At 45.1% G+C, this 15,231-nt stretch overlaps 1 protein-coding gene across 1 annotated transcript in view; it reads left to right on the top strand.

Moving 5' to 3' along the window:
* Positions 1–11,859, top strand: part of LOC131492035 (phosphoserine aminotransferase) — a 33,097-nt gene extending 21,238 nt beyond the window's left edge. Inside the window, exons 8-9 of the mRNA XM_058695642.1 lie at positions 9,632–9,769; positions 10,718–11,859. Of these exons, the coding sequence (XP_058551625.1) occupies positions 9,632–9,769; positions 10,718–10,823 (244 nt within the window). The 3' untranslated portion in view covers positions 10,824–11,859. The remainder of the gene's footprint in view (positions 1–9,631; positions 9,770–10,717) is intronic.
* The last annotated feature ends 3,372 nt before the right edge of the window (positions 11,860–15,231 follow it).

Here is a 15,231-nt window from a genome sequence, read left to right as displayed (position 1 = left end):
TGAGGTGCAAGGTGTCAGGAAGGCTTTGCTCCCCCCAGAGACTCCAGGGAAGAACCATTCTTTGTGGCTCCAGGCATTCCGTGGCCTATGGTGCATCACCCCAGTCTCTGACCTCACCTTTGCTGTGTGTCCTCGCTTCTGGTTGCTGGATTTGGGGCCTACCCAGATAATCCCAGATGGTTTCTGTCAACTAGAGACCGTTAACTTAATTACATCCTCAAAGACCCTTTTTCCAGGGGTTAGGACATGGATCTGCCTTTTGGGGGGCCACTATCCAGTCCCCTACCATAGACCTCTCACCAGAATGCTGAATGTGAAGCACCTAGCACAGTGCCTGGCACACAGGGAGCTTAATAGATGGTGTTTTTGTTTGCGTCCACCCCCCCCCCTTCCAGGTGGCATACAGGTGTAGGAGACTTTCTGCTGCATGTATGTACATGTACACACATACACGTATGTTTGTGTGTACACATTTGTATGCATGTACATAAACACATACTCATTTACCAAGCCTGAGACCTCCTTAGTGACTGTTACTCTTTGGGTTCCATGATAGTAACTGACTGATAGGAACTAGAGAATGTATACTCTTCTTTGAGAATTCAGTGTGCCACGACAGATGGACAAGATGATGCTTTAGGCCTAACTTTTAATACTTCTCCCTGACCACCCATGGGTGGTGGGTGTGGGTGTACTTGTGGAGTAGGTAGGATAAAGCAGCGTGCTACTGCTCCCTCTGTCCTTAAAATGCTTTTGGCTTGTTCCTGTGAGTTCTTGGCATGCAGTGACCCTCTAGCCACAGGCCCTGGGGGAGTTGGGTTTGGATGGATGCCTTAGCCTTTAGGCTTCTCCCCCACATGTGGTCTGGGGAGAGGTGTGCATGTTGTGCTTTCTGTCTACTCTGGTTCTGCACAACAGCCAAGTACAGACTGGGGGCTTGGTAGATGATCCAAGGAGTTCACAGCCAAGGGCTCAGTGATAGTTACTATAAGCTTGGAGCAGTAAGATGATAATGCTTTGCCTGCAGGTGTAGGGGGGGTTTTGAATGAGCTTGATTGCACCTTGGGCATGAGTAGAGTTAGTCAGAGGAGGGCAAAAGTACTTTTAGGAATTTTTAGGAAGACAGGGCCCAGCCCCGCAAAGGTACTGAGGGGAGAAAGTACATTGTGTTTGGGGAGCTAAGAGTGGGTTGCCTAGAGGGGATGGTTGTGCTGGAATGAGAAGGAAGGTCTGGAAAGGTCTGAAGACACACTTAGTCCGCCTGTTTAGTCTTCCACACATCCACCTATCCACACATCTACCCCCCCACCTACCCTTCTATCCACCCATCTGTCCACCCACCAACCCATCCATCCATCCATCCATCCATCCCATCATGACCCACATGCCCATCCGTCCATCCATCCATCATCCATCCACACACCTGTCCATCCATCCATCCATCCATCCATCCATCCATCCATCCATCTATCCATCATCCATCCACACACATCCGTCCATCCATCCATCCATCCCATCATGACCCACATGCCCGCTCATCCATCCATCCATCCATCCATCCAGTAAATTTTCCTGAGCACTTCTCTGGGCTAACCTTGTTCTAGGCCCTGGGATACACAGAAGAATAAGGTATCTTTCCTGACCCCCACAGTGCTCAGAACCTGAATGTGAGTGAAAGCACTTGGCTGTTGTGGAAGGGAGACCAAATTTTCTATTAGCTTTTGGCTTCATTTATTTCTAAGGAGATGTGTAGGCATGAAATGAGAAGACAGAAAGAATGATAATGCCTCTGGAAGAATCCAGAGAATTAGAAGCAAAACAAGGCATAGGAGAGAAACACTGAGAAACCCCAGAATTCCTTTTTCCCCCAAGGTTCTTATACTCCAAGCACGCAGCCTGGCATTTCCCAGAAGACAGCCAGCTGAAGCCAACATGGCAGGCGGGTTGTCTCCTGAGGAATCAGGTCACTTTCCCACCTAACACTTTTCATTTACTTATGCACAACCTTGACCCGGAATTTTCATCTTCAGAGTAAACCTCTTTCTGGGAACTTCCATCCGCCCTGGGCTGCCTGCCCAGAAAATGTCATCCTGGCGCCTGACGTTCTTGTGGGACCCTGTTACTGGAGTCAAGCAGCCTTTTGCTTGCTCCCCACTCAGTGTTTGCAGTGGGTGCTTACTAGCTCTTCCTGTACTTGGATTTGGAAAACTTGGATTTTCAGGAACTTCTTCACTTGTCTTTTCAGCTATAGACATATGGCCCCCGAGGGAGGTGAGCAATTTTAAAGAATACCAAATAGCCTAGAATTAGACTTTGTCACTTACCACCACCTCTAGCTCCTTATTTTTGTTCCCCCCCTCCACTTTGGCTTCCCCCAACTCATAAGGCAGCCCATTACTGAACATGGTTCTGGGCAGTTTCTAGGGGGTTGTACCAGCTCTGCCAGTGACCCTGGCATGGACTCCGACACTAGAAAAGTCAGCCTTCGAAGTCCCTGAGTTCATTACATAGTCTAACCATCCACATGGTGCTGGTTGACCCTGACTTGAGCCCATGTGGACAGTGAACCCCTCTTTGCCACTTATTAGCAAATGACCTAACTGCTCCAGACTCTGTCTCCTTATCTGTACATTGGGTGTAATGATGGTATACTTTTTTTTTTTAGTTTGTTTATTTTGAGAGAGACAGAGACAGTGCAGTGGGGGAGGGGCAGAGAGAGGGAGAGAGAGAATCCCAAGCAGGCTCCACACTGTCAGTGCAGAACCTGACACGGGATTCAAACTCTTGAAACTGTGAGATCGTGACCTGAGCCCAAACCAAGAGTTGGACACTTAACCAACTGAGTCTCCCAGGTGCCCTAATGGTACATACTTTTTATGACTGTTGTGAGAAGTAAATGAAAATCCATGTGAATAAAGAATATATAACAAGGGTTCAGAAGAAGGGTTCTAGCGTGGGTTACCTTATAGAAAGCCCTGGAAGAAGTACTTGGCACCTAGGGAAAATTCCTTAAGAGTTAGTTCCTGGGGCGCCTGGGTGGCTCAGTCAGTTAAGCGTCCTATTTCGGCCCAGGTCGTGATCTCACTGTTCATGAATTTGAGCCCTGCATTGGGCTCTGTGCTGACAGCTCAGAGCCTGGAGCCTGCTTCGGATTCTGTGTCTCCCTGTCTACCTCTGTCCCTCCTCTGCTTCTGCTCTCTTTCTCTCTCTCTCAAAAGTAAATAAGTAAACATTAAAAAAATAAAAAATAAATTAAAAAATGTTAGTTCCTAATATTATTATTTTGTGTTACTATGGGAAGCCCTTAGAATGGTCCTGACACACAGTGCTCACTATATATTAGATACTAATTTTGATATTATAAAGATGTCCAAGTGAAGGCATCCGTATCCAGACCTGAGGTCCCCTTTCTTGTTACCTTCTTTTGGGAATCAGACCTTAGGAAAGAGGGGAGCATGGATGGGTCTAGTGATAACACTAGCATAAAACAAAGCAGGCAGAGCCCTGGTGCTTTAAGGTACACATTTTATGACAGCACAGCCCCGTGAAGCAGACAGTAAGCCTGTTTTCCAGAGGCACAGACAGGTGAAGGTGAAGGTGGCGGCTGGGAGGCGGGAGCAAGCCAGGATATGCACTTGAGGATATGCACATTAAGGACCCCAGGGGCGCCGGGGCCGGGGTCCTTAACTACTACACTAGGCAAACTACAAAACTCACAGACTGTGACTCTCTATTCGTAATGCAGGGATCAGTGGAAAACCTTAGAAATGATCAGGGTCAGAATTGTAATTAGTTACAGCTAAATATGTAAATGTCGATTACTTTGCTGTACTCCAGAAATAACAATGAAAAGCGTGATGAAGAAAAAGATCCCATTTGTAGTAGCCACAAAAATGATAAAATATCTACAAGTAAATCCAGATGCTCATCTGGGCAAGTTAATGCAAAAGGATCGCTGCAGAGTTTTAAAAATAACATATTTACATTAACCAAATGTAATGTTAATGTACAGTCTCCTAAAACTCATCCATGTTAATGTAGTGGGGCAGTGATAGGGACAGACAGTATTACTGTCCGTGGAAGAGTCAAGGCCAGAAGCTGTCCATGTTTGCTTGAGAATTGCATTTTATTTTTTAAAATTAATTAATTCATGAATTTTGAGAGAGAGAGAGAGCGAGCTTGGGCAGGGGAATGGCAGACAGAGAGAGACAGAGAGAGAGAGAGAGAGAGAGAGAGAGAGAGAATCCTAAGTAGGCTCCACACTGTTAGCAGAGAGAGAGAGAGAGAGAGAGAGAGAGAGAGAGAGAGAAAGAGAGAGAATCCTAAGTAGGCTCCACACTGTTAGCACAGAGACAGATGTAGGGCTTCAACTCAAGAACCGTGAGATCATGACCTGAGCCAAAGTTGGAAGCTTAACCAACTGAGCCACCCAGATGCTCCTACTTGAGAATTGCATTTTAAATTAGAGAAGAGTGTTCGAAACTTTCTAAAGTTTTGATATTTGAAGCATTGTAATCCACTGAGACAAATTGTAGAGTTAGATATTTGCATCATGCCATGCTCAAAAAACAAGTTGTAATTAGTCAAAAGATCTAAATGCAAGAAACTGAAATAAAAATACCAGAAGAAAATATAGGAGAGAGTTTAAGTATAGGGAGTATAGAAGGTCTTTCTAAACAAGCCATAAAACTCAGAAGCCATGAAGTAAAAGACACTTAATTACGTGAAAATCTTTAAAATTTACACAGTTCATGACATCACAAATAGAGTGAAAACAAAAACAAATGACAGACATGAGAAAAGATGTGTAGTAGCAAAATATATAAATGACTATCCTCAGCAAGAGCCCACAAGTGGAAAACGATAACCAAATACAAATGGGGTGGTTGCTAATGGTTTGAGCCAGTGACCCAGAAGAAACCCAGCTGGCTAATAGGCAATGAATGCCAACCTCCTTAAGAAATGCAGATTATAATCAGGAGATTTTGTTTTTCTCCTCTGATCAGCAGAAATTAAAAAGATGGATAACATCAGGCAAGGGAACGCACTTGGTGTGTCAAGTATAAATTTGGATATTTCTGGAGTGACGTTTGCATCACCCATCAGAATTCAAAACTCTTGCTCTCTGCCCAAGGAGTTTTACGTCTAAGTAGATGCCTGTGTCCTTTCTCTTTGTGGATACAGAGGTGTGCCTAATTGTGGATACAGATACATGCCTAATTTGGTCCCTGCAAGTCCAGTGCTGTTAGGTGAAGATCTGTAGACAACCAGCATGCCCATCAGGAGGGGTGTGACGAAAGAAGTTAGGGTCCATCCTAATCGGGTAACGCGTGCGGTGAGAAGAGTGAGGGAGGTCTGTGTGAACAGACGTGGGAGGCTGGCCACGTTCTGTCATTGGGATAGAAGAAAAAAGTAAGGGTAGGAAAGGATGATGCATGTATTATTTCACTTAGAAAACCACAACATGTATATTTGTAAGCCCTGCATAGGTGTGTATATACACACATGAACATACATATACATGTCTGCACACACATTTGTATGTTTAAAAAGATGCTGAGGAATGCACACCAGGTTACTGATGGTAGCCGTCTTGGGGAAGGGGATGGTAGCTGTCTGCATTTTGACTCTAGATTTTCATAAGTTGTATAGAAATTTAAAATTAACTTTAAAATAATGTTTATTTTGAGAGACAGGGAGGGAGAGAGAGAGCGAGGCTGAGTGGGGGAGGTGCAGAGAGAGAGGGAGAGAGAATCCTAAACAGGCTCCAGTGCAGAGCCCAGCTTGGGTCTCGATCCCACTAACCATGAGATCACAACCTGAGCCAAAATCAAGAGTCGGGAAGCTTAACTGATTGAGCTACCCAGGTGCCCCTAAAGTTAGCTTCATTTAAAAAATCTGGCAGTAAAGAGAGGCCTCGTGATGGTGTTTTGCAGGCTTCTGTCCCACCGGGTGCATTCTTTTCCTTGCTCCCTGTGCTTCTCAGCTTCCTCACAGAAGGACATCGCTGAAGCTCAAGTCCTGTGCCCTGCCAACCCTCACCCCCTCTGTGAGGTGGGTGATTGCTGAAGCAGTGCCTTTGCCCCACCCGGTCCGCTCCGGAACCTTGAGAAGTCCTTGTGTTCCTCAGGGGTCATTCTGGAGCTCTAATCCCAGAGACCCAAAGGGTTTCTCAGCTGCATGCATTTGAGGAAAACTGTATCCCTATAGGAATTGATCATGCGGGGAGCTTAAAATTCATATGAAATTCATGACAGGCTCTGGGAAGTTTAGTAGGAGTCAAGAAACTGGTTTAACCCTGTGACTGCAGGATTTGCTAAATTTTTTTTTTTTTTTAATTTTTTTTTCAATGTTTTTTATTTATTTTTGGGACAGAGAGAGACAGAGCATGAACGGGGGAGGGGCAGGGAGAGAGGGAGACACAGAATCGGAAACAGGCTCCAGGCTCCGAGCCATCAGCCCAGAGCCTGACGCGGGGCTCGAACTCACAGACCGTGAGATCGTGACCTGGCTGAAGTCGGACGCTTAACCGACTGCGCCACCCAGGCGCCCCAGGATTTGCTAAATTTATCAGGCCATGGAACTGCTTTTTCAGTAATCCCTCCCACATCCACATTTACCATAGACATAGTGGGAAGCACTGCTTAGAGTTTCTCCTTAAATCTTTGTAGTCCTGGGATTACCCGGCTGATTACACCCTGCCTACCAGGACCCACCCTAGCTCTCTCAGCCTTGGCTCCTTCTGCTAGCTTCCGAAATTCAGTAGTAACTCCGCAGATTGCACACTGGGGAGCAGTGGCCAAGTGTAGCCCACGACAGTGCTTTGTAAAGCTCACAGAGCGTTTATTTTATTTTATTTTATTTTATTTTTAATTTTAATTTTACCATTTTTGACAGAAGGAGAGAGCATGAGCGGGGGAGGGACAGGGAAAGAAGGAGAATCTCAGGCAGGCTCTGTGTTGCCAGCGCAGAGCCCACGCGGGGCTCCAACTCCTAAAACTGCGAGATCATGACCTGAGCCGAAATTAAGATTCGGAGGCCCAACCAACTGAGCCACCCAGGCGCACCTTGCAGAGTGTTTAAAACACAACTTAAGCCGATATCGGAATATGGGAAGATCTTTAAAAATCCAGATTTCTTCATTTTTTAATTTTTTTGTGTTTGTTTATTTTTGAGAGAGACAGAACATGATAGGGGGAGAGGCAGGAGAGAGAGAGACACAGAATCCGAAGCAGGCTCCAGGCTCTGAGCTGTCAGCACAGAACCTGACCAGGGCTTGAACCCATGAATCGTGAGATCATGACCTGAGCCAAAGCTGGATGCTCAACCGACTCCAGATTTCTTACTTCATAACCCATGTGTCCCTGATAGTGGAGTGGGGCTGGTGGGGGGGACTTTGGTCAGGAGGACCATGTGTTTCAAGAAGGAGCATATTTCCCTGGGGAGGTAAAGAACGGAGCAGTCACATTTGTTAGGTAACAAAAGGAGTTTGTGCTGGTGTGGCCTGCGGACCTGTTCTCATTTATATGACAGCGGGGCCCCTGTTGGCATTTGAGTTTACCCCCCATTCTTGAGGCTCCCCAGTGCCCCTGCCTTAGTCACAAGCCCTCATTCTTCCAAGCAGGAAACCTCTTTGTAAGAGCTTTCTAGCAGGTCTCTCCACCTTCTGGTGTTCCCACTCTGTTCTCTGCGAGCCATTGTTCTTTTTAATTCCCTATACGGCCATCACACCAGATGGGGGCAGTGAATCCCCTTTAATCTTTGCTTCCCTTCTTGAGCCTTACGCCAGAGACCCTCTTGGGCTCGAGGGAACGACTTGTGTGCCAATGCATGGCTCTCCTGCTGCCGTCTGCTTTCACGATAGAATGGGGTAGATTTGGGGTGGGAGTGAACTGTAAATAAGATATTTCATTCTTCCTCCTTTTAATTTTTTTCTCTTCTTAAATTAGACGTGCTTTGTGCTATAATTGGACCCTCCTGTTGGGAGCCTGAGGCAGCAGAATATCAAGAGGGTAGCCAATGAATTTTTAATTTAAATGTCAGCCATGAAACCTACCACCTAGTGAAAGGGGGGTGCGTGGAATTCGGGCTCAAAGCCTATTACCGGATATTTGGTTTCCCTCCTTGGCGTCTCTTCTGCCTGTGGGTGTGCACTTGACTCTTATTAACTTTAACAGGAATTATGTATGTGCCCTTAGGGGAGAGCATAACTTTTAACAGGGGCCTCCTCACACTGCTTTTATTTGCTGTTTAATTTTAATGAATCACACCCTGTGGAAGTGTAAGAACAAAACAGGATGAGCTTGAAAATGGAGAAGGGGTTATTACATATTTGACTCTTCTTTATTCTGGGTTTAGATGTCAGCTCTTCCATTTGTCTCCTTTGATTGTCAATGGGACTTAATCTTGGCTGCTTATTTTTCAAATCTGAAACCGAAGTCAAATTTCTAAACTTTCCTAGATAAAAATTCACACATCATTTCATTTTTGAGAGTTTGTATAAGTCTTGAGCAAGGTGCTGGGAATAAAAAGATGAATTTGTTGAATTTAACTGATACTTGTATAGTTTAATATGTTCCAGGCACTATTTCGGATTGTATCAGTTACCTGTTTTGGCATCCCAGATCAGGCAAGACAGTTGTCAAAGCAACAGCCATTTTCTTTGCTCATCACTTTGGGTCAGTAGGTTGGGCTGGGCTTAGCTGGGTGGTTCTTCAGCCACTCTCACTTGGGACGTTTATTCGTTCAAGGTCATCTGGTCATTCACCTGGAGCCAGTGATCTACAGTGACCTCACTCACATGTATAGGAATTGGTGCTGGCTGTTACCTGGGCCTCTTTCCAGCAGGCTAGCTCAGGCTTGCTAATATGGTGGCCATGTTTTAAGAGGACAGCTATGGAGGCCGCATTCCCCTTGCAAGTTGCACAGCAACACTTCCGTTGCAGTCTCTTGGTCAAAGCAAGTCACAAGGCCAGCCCAGATTCAAAAGGTGTGGAGAGCTAGACACCCCGTTCTTGCTGGGAGAGCTCTAGAGAATTTGTGGCCATTTAAAAACATACCTCAGTATACCTCAAAAACTCCCTATAAGTCATGGCTCACTTAATCCTCACATCAACCTTAGAAGGTATGTTCCATTACTCTTCCCACTATTCAATAAATGAGGAAAGTGAGGCACAACAGAGAGGTTTAGTAACTTACTCAAGGTCACACGGCTTGGGACAATCAGTGTTGACAAGTGATTTGAAAGCTGTTCATTATTAAGTTTTTCAGCCACTCTTAGGACTGACATATTTTTTCTCTCTAGCCTTGTAGAGAAACAATGTCACATTGTCATGTGGCTGTATGTTGTGCCACTGAACTGTCACAACTAATCTGAAATGGAGGTGTTATTTCCATTATTTAGGTGAGAAAACTGAGGCTCATGGAAAGTAAGTACAAGTCATACAAGGCAGTGCTAACTCACTGTTCCATATGCAACAATGATCTCCTTAAGTAAAAGTTATAAATGTCCTGGGGCAGACTTTTTAAATCTTCTATTGTAATGACAAAATGTTTAAAACAATTTTTCTGTTGATTGTTAATGGCTGTCGCACGTTTTGGAAAAGTAGCGAATAATAAACATGCTTTTCAGATGTCCGGTGGAGCCCCAGAATAGAAGCAAGATGAATATTCCATTCCGCATTGGCAATGCTAAAGGAGATGATGCTTTAGAAAAAAGATTTCTCGATAAAGCTCTCGAACTCAATATGATCTCCTTGAAAGGGCATAGGTGAGTATGCTTCCAGATCAGAAGCTCAGGTCACTGGCGTAATGTTCTGTTTTTTTTTTTTTTTTTTTTTAATTTTTATTTATTTATTTTTTTAAGTTTATTCATTTATTATTTCTGAGAGAGAGAGAGAGAGAGAGAGAGAGAGAGAGAGAGAGAGAGTGAGCACGCACGGGGGAGGGGCAGAGAGAGAGACACACAGAATCGGAAACAGGCTCTAGGCTCTAGGCTCTGAGCTGTAAGCACAGAGCCGGATGCGGGGCTCAAACTCACAAACGGGATGATCATGACCTGAGCCGAAGTTGGACGCTTCACCAACTGAGCCACACAGGTACCCCGTAGATTTTATTTTTAAGTGATCTCCACACCCAACACAGGGCTGAGATCAAGAGTCGCATGCTCTACTGGCTGAGCCAGCCAGGCGCCCCTCTCCTCTTGCTTATAGAGCCCTTAGCATGATTCCCTGGCTGGGTGCGTGGTGGAGCCACATCTACAGGCTTTTGTCAACATTACTTTTGAAAATGTGTTAGATGACGGCACAGAGGTTGCCGTCTCATGTCTGGTGAGAAAGGATCACTCTTGCTCCCGCTGGGCATCAGAAAGTCCTGCATGCTCTATGAAAAAATGTGTCCTCGCCACGTGGGAGGTGAGACATCTGTCCTGCAGTGGTTGCTGGCCCCCTCCTCCCTACCCGGCAGGCCCATGGGTAGCTGAGTTAATCTAGGTCATGTGTGAGCATGATGGTCCTTCACTGCATTTGGGAGAATTTCCTCATGATGAGAGGTTTGAAGCTCCTGGCCATCTGTGAGGCTTTCAGGTGACAGGTTGGGCATGCTGGCCTCAGGTGCTGCGTCGGTCTCAGGAGCGGGTGACTGGGAACTGGAAAGACAGTTGTCTTGATGCTAAATTGGATGCTTTTGTTCTTCATGGTGGCCTCTTTGGTCCCTCTAGGTCTGTGGGAGGCATCCGGGCGTCTCTGTATAACGCCGTCACGATTGAGGATGTGCAGAAGCTGGCTGCCTACATGAAGAACTTTCTGGAGATGCATCAGCTGTGAACACATCTTAACCAGTGTGTACTCTGCCCTTGAACAGTGTACAAAATTGAAAGTAACTCGGCAATGACGACAAAAACTTAGCAGACACGGTATTTTTCTCGGGTGAACATGCTTATCATAGATCTCGTTTTTCAAAGAACAGCAACATGTCCACAGCTGTGCAAAGCTGGGGAGACTTAATGGCCACCACCTTAATTCTGACTTGAACTGGAAGCATTTTAAAAACCTTTTGCTTTCCTAGTGAGTTCCAGCTGATTTTGTCCTTGCTGCTACTTTTCCTGGCTAGATCTCAGTATTCAAACTCGCCTGTGGACTCAATTATGCAAATTGAAGTTACTTTTTCTGGAAACACAAAAACAAGGCATGGAGGCTGGGTGGGGACCTCTAGGTGCTGAATCTTGATCCTTTACAGAATGACACAGAGGGGTGTCCTGGGTTCTGCACCTGTTACTTCCAAGTCCACACTGACCAGGTAGTGAGTGTTTAGGGGTTCTAGGCTAAAAGGCAAACTGGGGATCTTTCTTTATACTGTTATTCTCATAAAGAGATAAAAGTGATATACTGTATGTTTATATAGCAAGGTGTGTTTTTTAATACCCAATAGTTTATATTCTATGCAACATGTTTCTAATAATATGGTTCCTAGTGATGCATGTAGAGACCTTAGAATCATCGATCTCACATAGTATGCGTTACGCTTGCAACGGTATGTCCCTCCCCTCTCTCTTCCCTCTTAAAAAAACTGCTTTGCAAGATTTCAAAGTTCCCAAATTCCCTTTTACGTTCCTTTTAGTGGGGAGAAGAGAAGGTTGCTTGGTGGCTTTGCTCTTCATTTTTCAGTGAGGCTGTTAAATTAAAATTCTCTGTTAAACTCCGTTCTCCTTTGTTCACTTGACGGTTCTCTTTAGAGTGTTGGACCAGTGATGCTGTGAGTTTCGGAAGATCTTTGCTGAAGAGTCTTTTCCCCTATTGTTTATCCGTTGTCAGTATTTTCTCATGACTATGTGGAGGACATTAAAGTCTTAAAACACCTAAACCTTTGTCAGTGAATTTCTTTTCTTTTTTTTTTAAAAAAATTTTTTTTTTTAACGTTTTATTTATTTTTGAGACAGAGAGAGACAGAGCATGAACGGGGGAGGGGCAGAGAGAGAGGGAGACACAGAATCGGAAGCAGGCTCCAGGCTCTGAGCCATCAGCCCAGAGCCCGACGCGGGGCTCGAACTCACGGACCGCGAGATCGTGACCTGAGTTGAAGTCGGCCGCTTAACCGACTGAGCCACCCAGGCGCCCCGTCAGTGAATTTCTTTACCTGCTTTTTATTTATTGATTATTTTTTCAAGCCCCCCAACTTGGGGCTCAAACTTACAACCCGGAGAGCCAGCCAGGCGCCCCCACTTTACCTGCTTTTTAGGCGCATTGTTCTGTTAAAAATTTGATGATGGAAAAACTTGAGTGTGAAAGTAGCATCGGATGAGGGTAATTTGGTTCCACCAATGGTATGTAGGTGTAAGACCTGAGACCTGGGTGCGTCTATTTTTTTTTTTTTTTTTTTTTTTTTTTTTAATGATTCCATGCACTGGTGGCTTTCCATTGGCTTTTAGAATGGACGTTATCAGGAAACCACCTCACAGCACAGCTCTTGGTATAAAGGTCTATGAACTCTGTCACATGGAGGCCGGAAACATGCCAGCAGGACAGTTCTGAGTGATCTGTGTTTCGTTGGTTTGTGTAATAGGGACTCCTGATCTCTTATCCCAGCTCTGCACCAGTAGGTTGGGTTACTGAGGTTCCCTGGTCAGGGCTAAGCTTCCCTGGTCTTAGTTCTTTCAGCTGTAAAAAGAAGGATTGAAATAATTCTTCCACTTGTCCCAGAGATGTTTAAGAGCTTAAAACGAGAGCTCAATGCAAGATATGAATAATAACTATAAGAAATGTTTAAATAGTGAGAGCCAGCCAGCCCATGGAGGCCACTCAGGTATTCACATGGAATAGTGCTCAGCGTCTGCCTCACCTTCTTCATACTTTCATGACGGTAAGTTCCTGTGGTTTGTACTAATCCCGAGTCTCCCAAATGCCACTCCTCTTTTTTTAATGTTTTATTTTTTGAGAGAGTGCGAGCGGGGGAGGGGCAGAGAGAGGGCGACACAGGATCCAAAGTGGGTTCTGCACCAACAGGTTGACAGCAGAGAGCCCAGTGTGGGGTTTGAACTCACGAACCGTGAGACCACAACCTGAGCCAAAGTCAGATGCTCAACTGACAGAGTCACCCATGTGCCCCTCGTGGCCACTTCTATCCACTCCTGTTGCTGTGGCCTGCTCTGCTGTCTGCCCTTGGAGGATTGCTTTTGCAGCCTCCTCTCTCCCAGCCCCCACCCCTGCACAGCCAGCTGGAGTATTACCTCCCCTCATGCTCCTCCGTGCTAGGTAAAAAAAAACCAGGGTTCTCAGTCTGGCGTTGTAACTTCGCAGCATCTGGCCTGGCCTCGTCTTTCTTACAGTTATGGTTCTTGGAATGGTCCGTGCATTCGTTCTCCCACGCTGTGACACATACACAATGGCCTAGAGTTCCTGCCTTATTTGTGCCTCCATTGGAACAATGCTCCTTTCCTTTGTTCTCACCAGGGTGACCCTTTATCCCATCACACACCTGCATTCTCTCCTGAGACATCTGCTTATCTCCCTTTCCCCGTAGAGCACCGTGGAAGGAGCCTTGTCTCTACTTCCAGCACCGGCATCCTTCCCCTTAGGAGGGACCCAACAACGGTCTGTTTAAGGAATGAAAAGTCTTAATGAAGGTCATATCGGTCTTCCCGAGTTTCACAAACTGAACCTGGAGTAAAGGCAAAGGTACAATCTTACATACATGGATTATTTTTAAAGCTTAGGGTACAACCTACTTCCATTTTCCGCTAAACTGATCCAGTAGGTGTGTGGTTGAATGGGGAGATCTAAAATCTTGGAGGGCTCCCAGACCCATTCTTCTAAATCTGCGAATGCTTTTGGGAAATGGTCACAATAGCATTGTATGAGTGCCAAGGGTAGCGACTTGTTGGGACTCCGATTGCTGGGAGGTGTGTGTCCAGTGAAAACCTTGCCCTTTGTATTGTCTCAAGTGAATGAACTGATGCCAACCTGCTTAGCACGTGGAGAGCGGTGAAAGGGGATCTGAGGATGCAGCCTCCCGGGTCAGCAGGCTGCAGGAGCCAGAACCGGCTGGTCTTCCCTCTAAGATTAAAAGCAAAGCAGATAAAACAAGTGTCTTTCAGGCCTTGGTCAATCTGTAAGGCATAGTGTCCTCACATTCCTCCGGATGCTCCAAATTCTACTCACTCCAAACTGACCTTGGAGTTTTACTTTTCTCCTTCAAAATTCTTGCCCATACATAAATCATTCTAATGCCACTTGAGTGAGGAAAAAAAAAAATCGTTCCCATGTTCTTCGTGTTTATCTCCGCACACGATTTGGTCTCCAACACTGTGGTTCTGTTCTTCGCACGAGAAACAAAATTCGTGTTCTGTCCCGGTCTTCATGCCCCCGCTACTGTATGTTTATCTGAATATTCAATGCCGCTTCATCACAATGTAGCTGATCCTGGAAGGTTTGACAAGCCCTTTGGTGAACTATGCGATGTAACAAATAATAATTCTGTCGCCCCCACCTCCTTTGGAGGCGAAAGCGCCGCTAAGACCCGTGAAATGGACAAGACCCACTGATAGATGAGATGTTCATTTCTGCCGAAGGCATTAGCTGGTCTGGCCTCGTATCACTTCATGATTAATGTTTGTTGTAATGTGTTCTTTGGAAGGAAAATAAAATGAGGAAGAATTTTCTCACATTTGATCAGAATGAACATAATTAAAAAGTGAAATGCTACTGGGTTTGGGAAGAAATCAATCACTTTAATTGGAAAGAAGATTCCTTGCCTCTGTCGGTAATTGGACTCTCGGTAATTTAGAATTGGAATCCATGACAGTTTGTGATAAATTGGCTCCTTTTGGGCCTAAAGAAGGTAAGAAGTTCTAATTACCTCTGGATTATTCCAGAGTGGATGGAAAAGCTTGATAAAAGAAAGAGATACTGGGGAAGAGGTAGAAAAGCCAGCAGTGAGCAAAGGTTTATTGAATTTCTTCTTAAGAAGGTAAAGGATAAAATAGTTTATTTGATGTGATAAAAACAACAGCATGGTATTTGTGGTATTTGACATCCCAGAGATGTAAATTGGATTTTCTAGGAGAATAGGGACCTGGGCATATTAGAAAAACTCTGCGTGCACAGAAGTTCTGTAATTAGGCTATAGTATTTAGTGCATGAGAATATTGACAACCTTGGGCCCCACTGGGGGAAAGTATGGAATTTGTACTTGGAGGGTTTAAGCATATTAGCAATTAGCACTAAGTTTAAGGAAGTC

This window comes from Neofelis nebulosa, chromosome 12 (assembly GCF_028018385.1).
Source record: "Neofelis nebulosa isolate mNeoNeb1 chromosome 12, mNeoNeb1.pri, whole genome shotgun sequence".
Taxonomy (NCBI): domain Eukaryota; kingdom Metazoa; phylum Chordata; class Mammalia; order Carnivora; family Felidae; genus Neofelis; species Neofelis nebulosa.
This window is presented reverse-complemented; position numbering and strand designations above follow the sequence as displayed.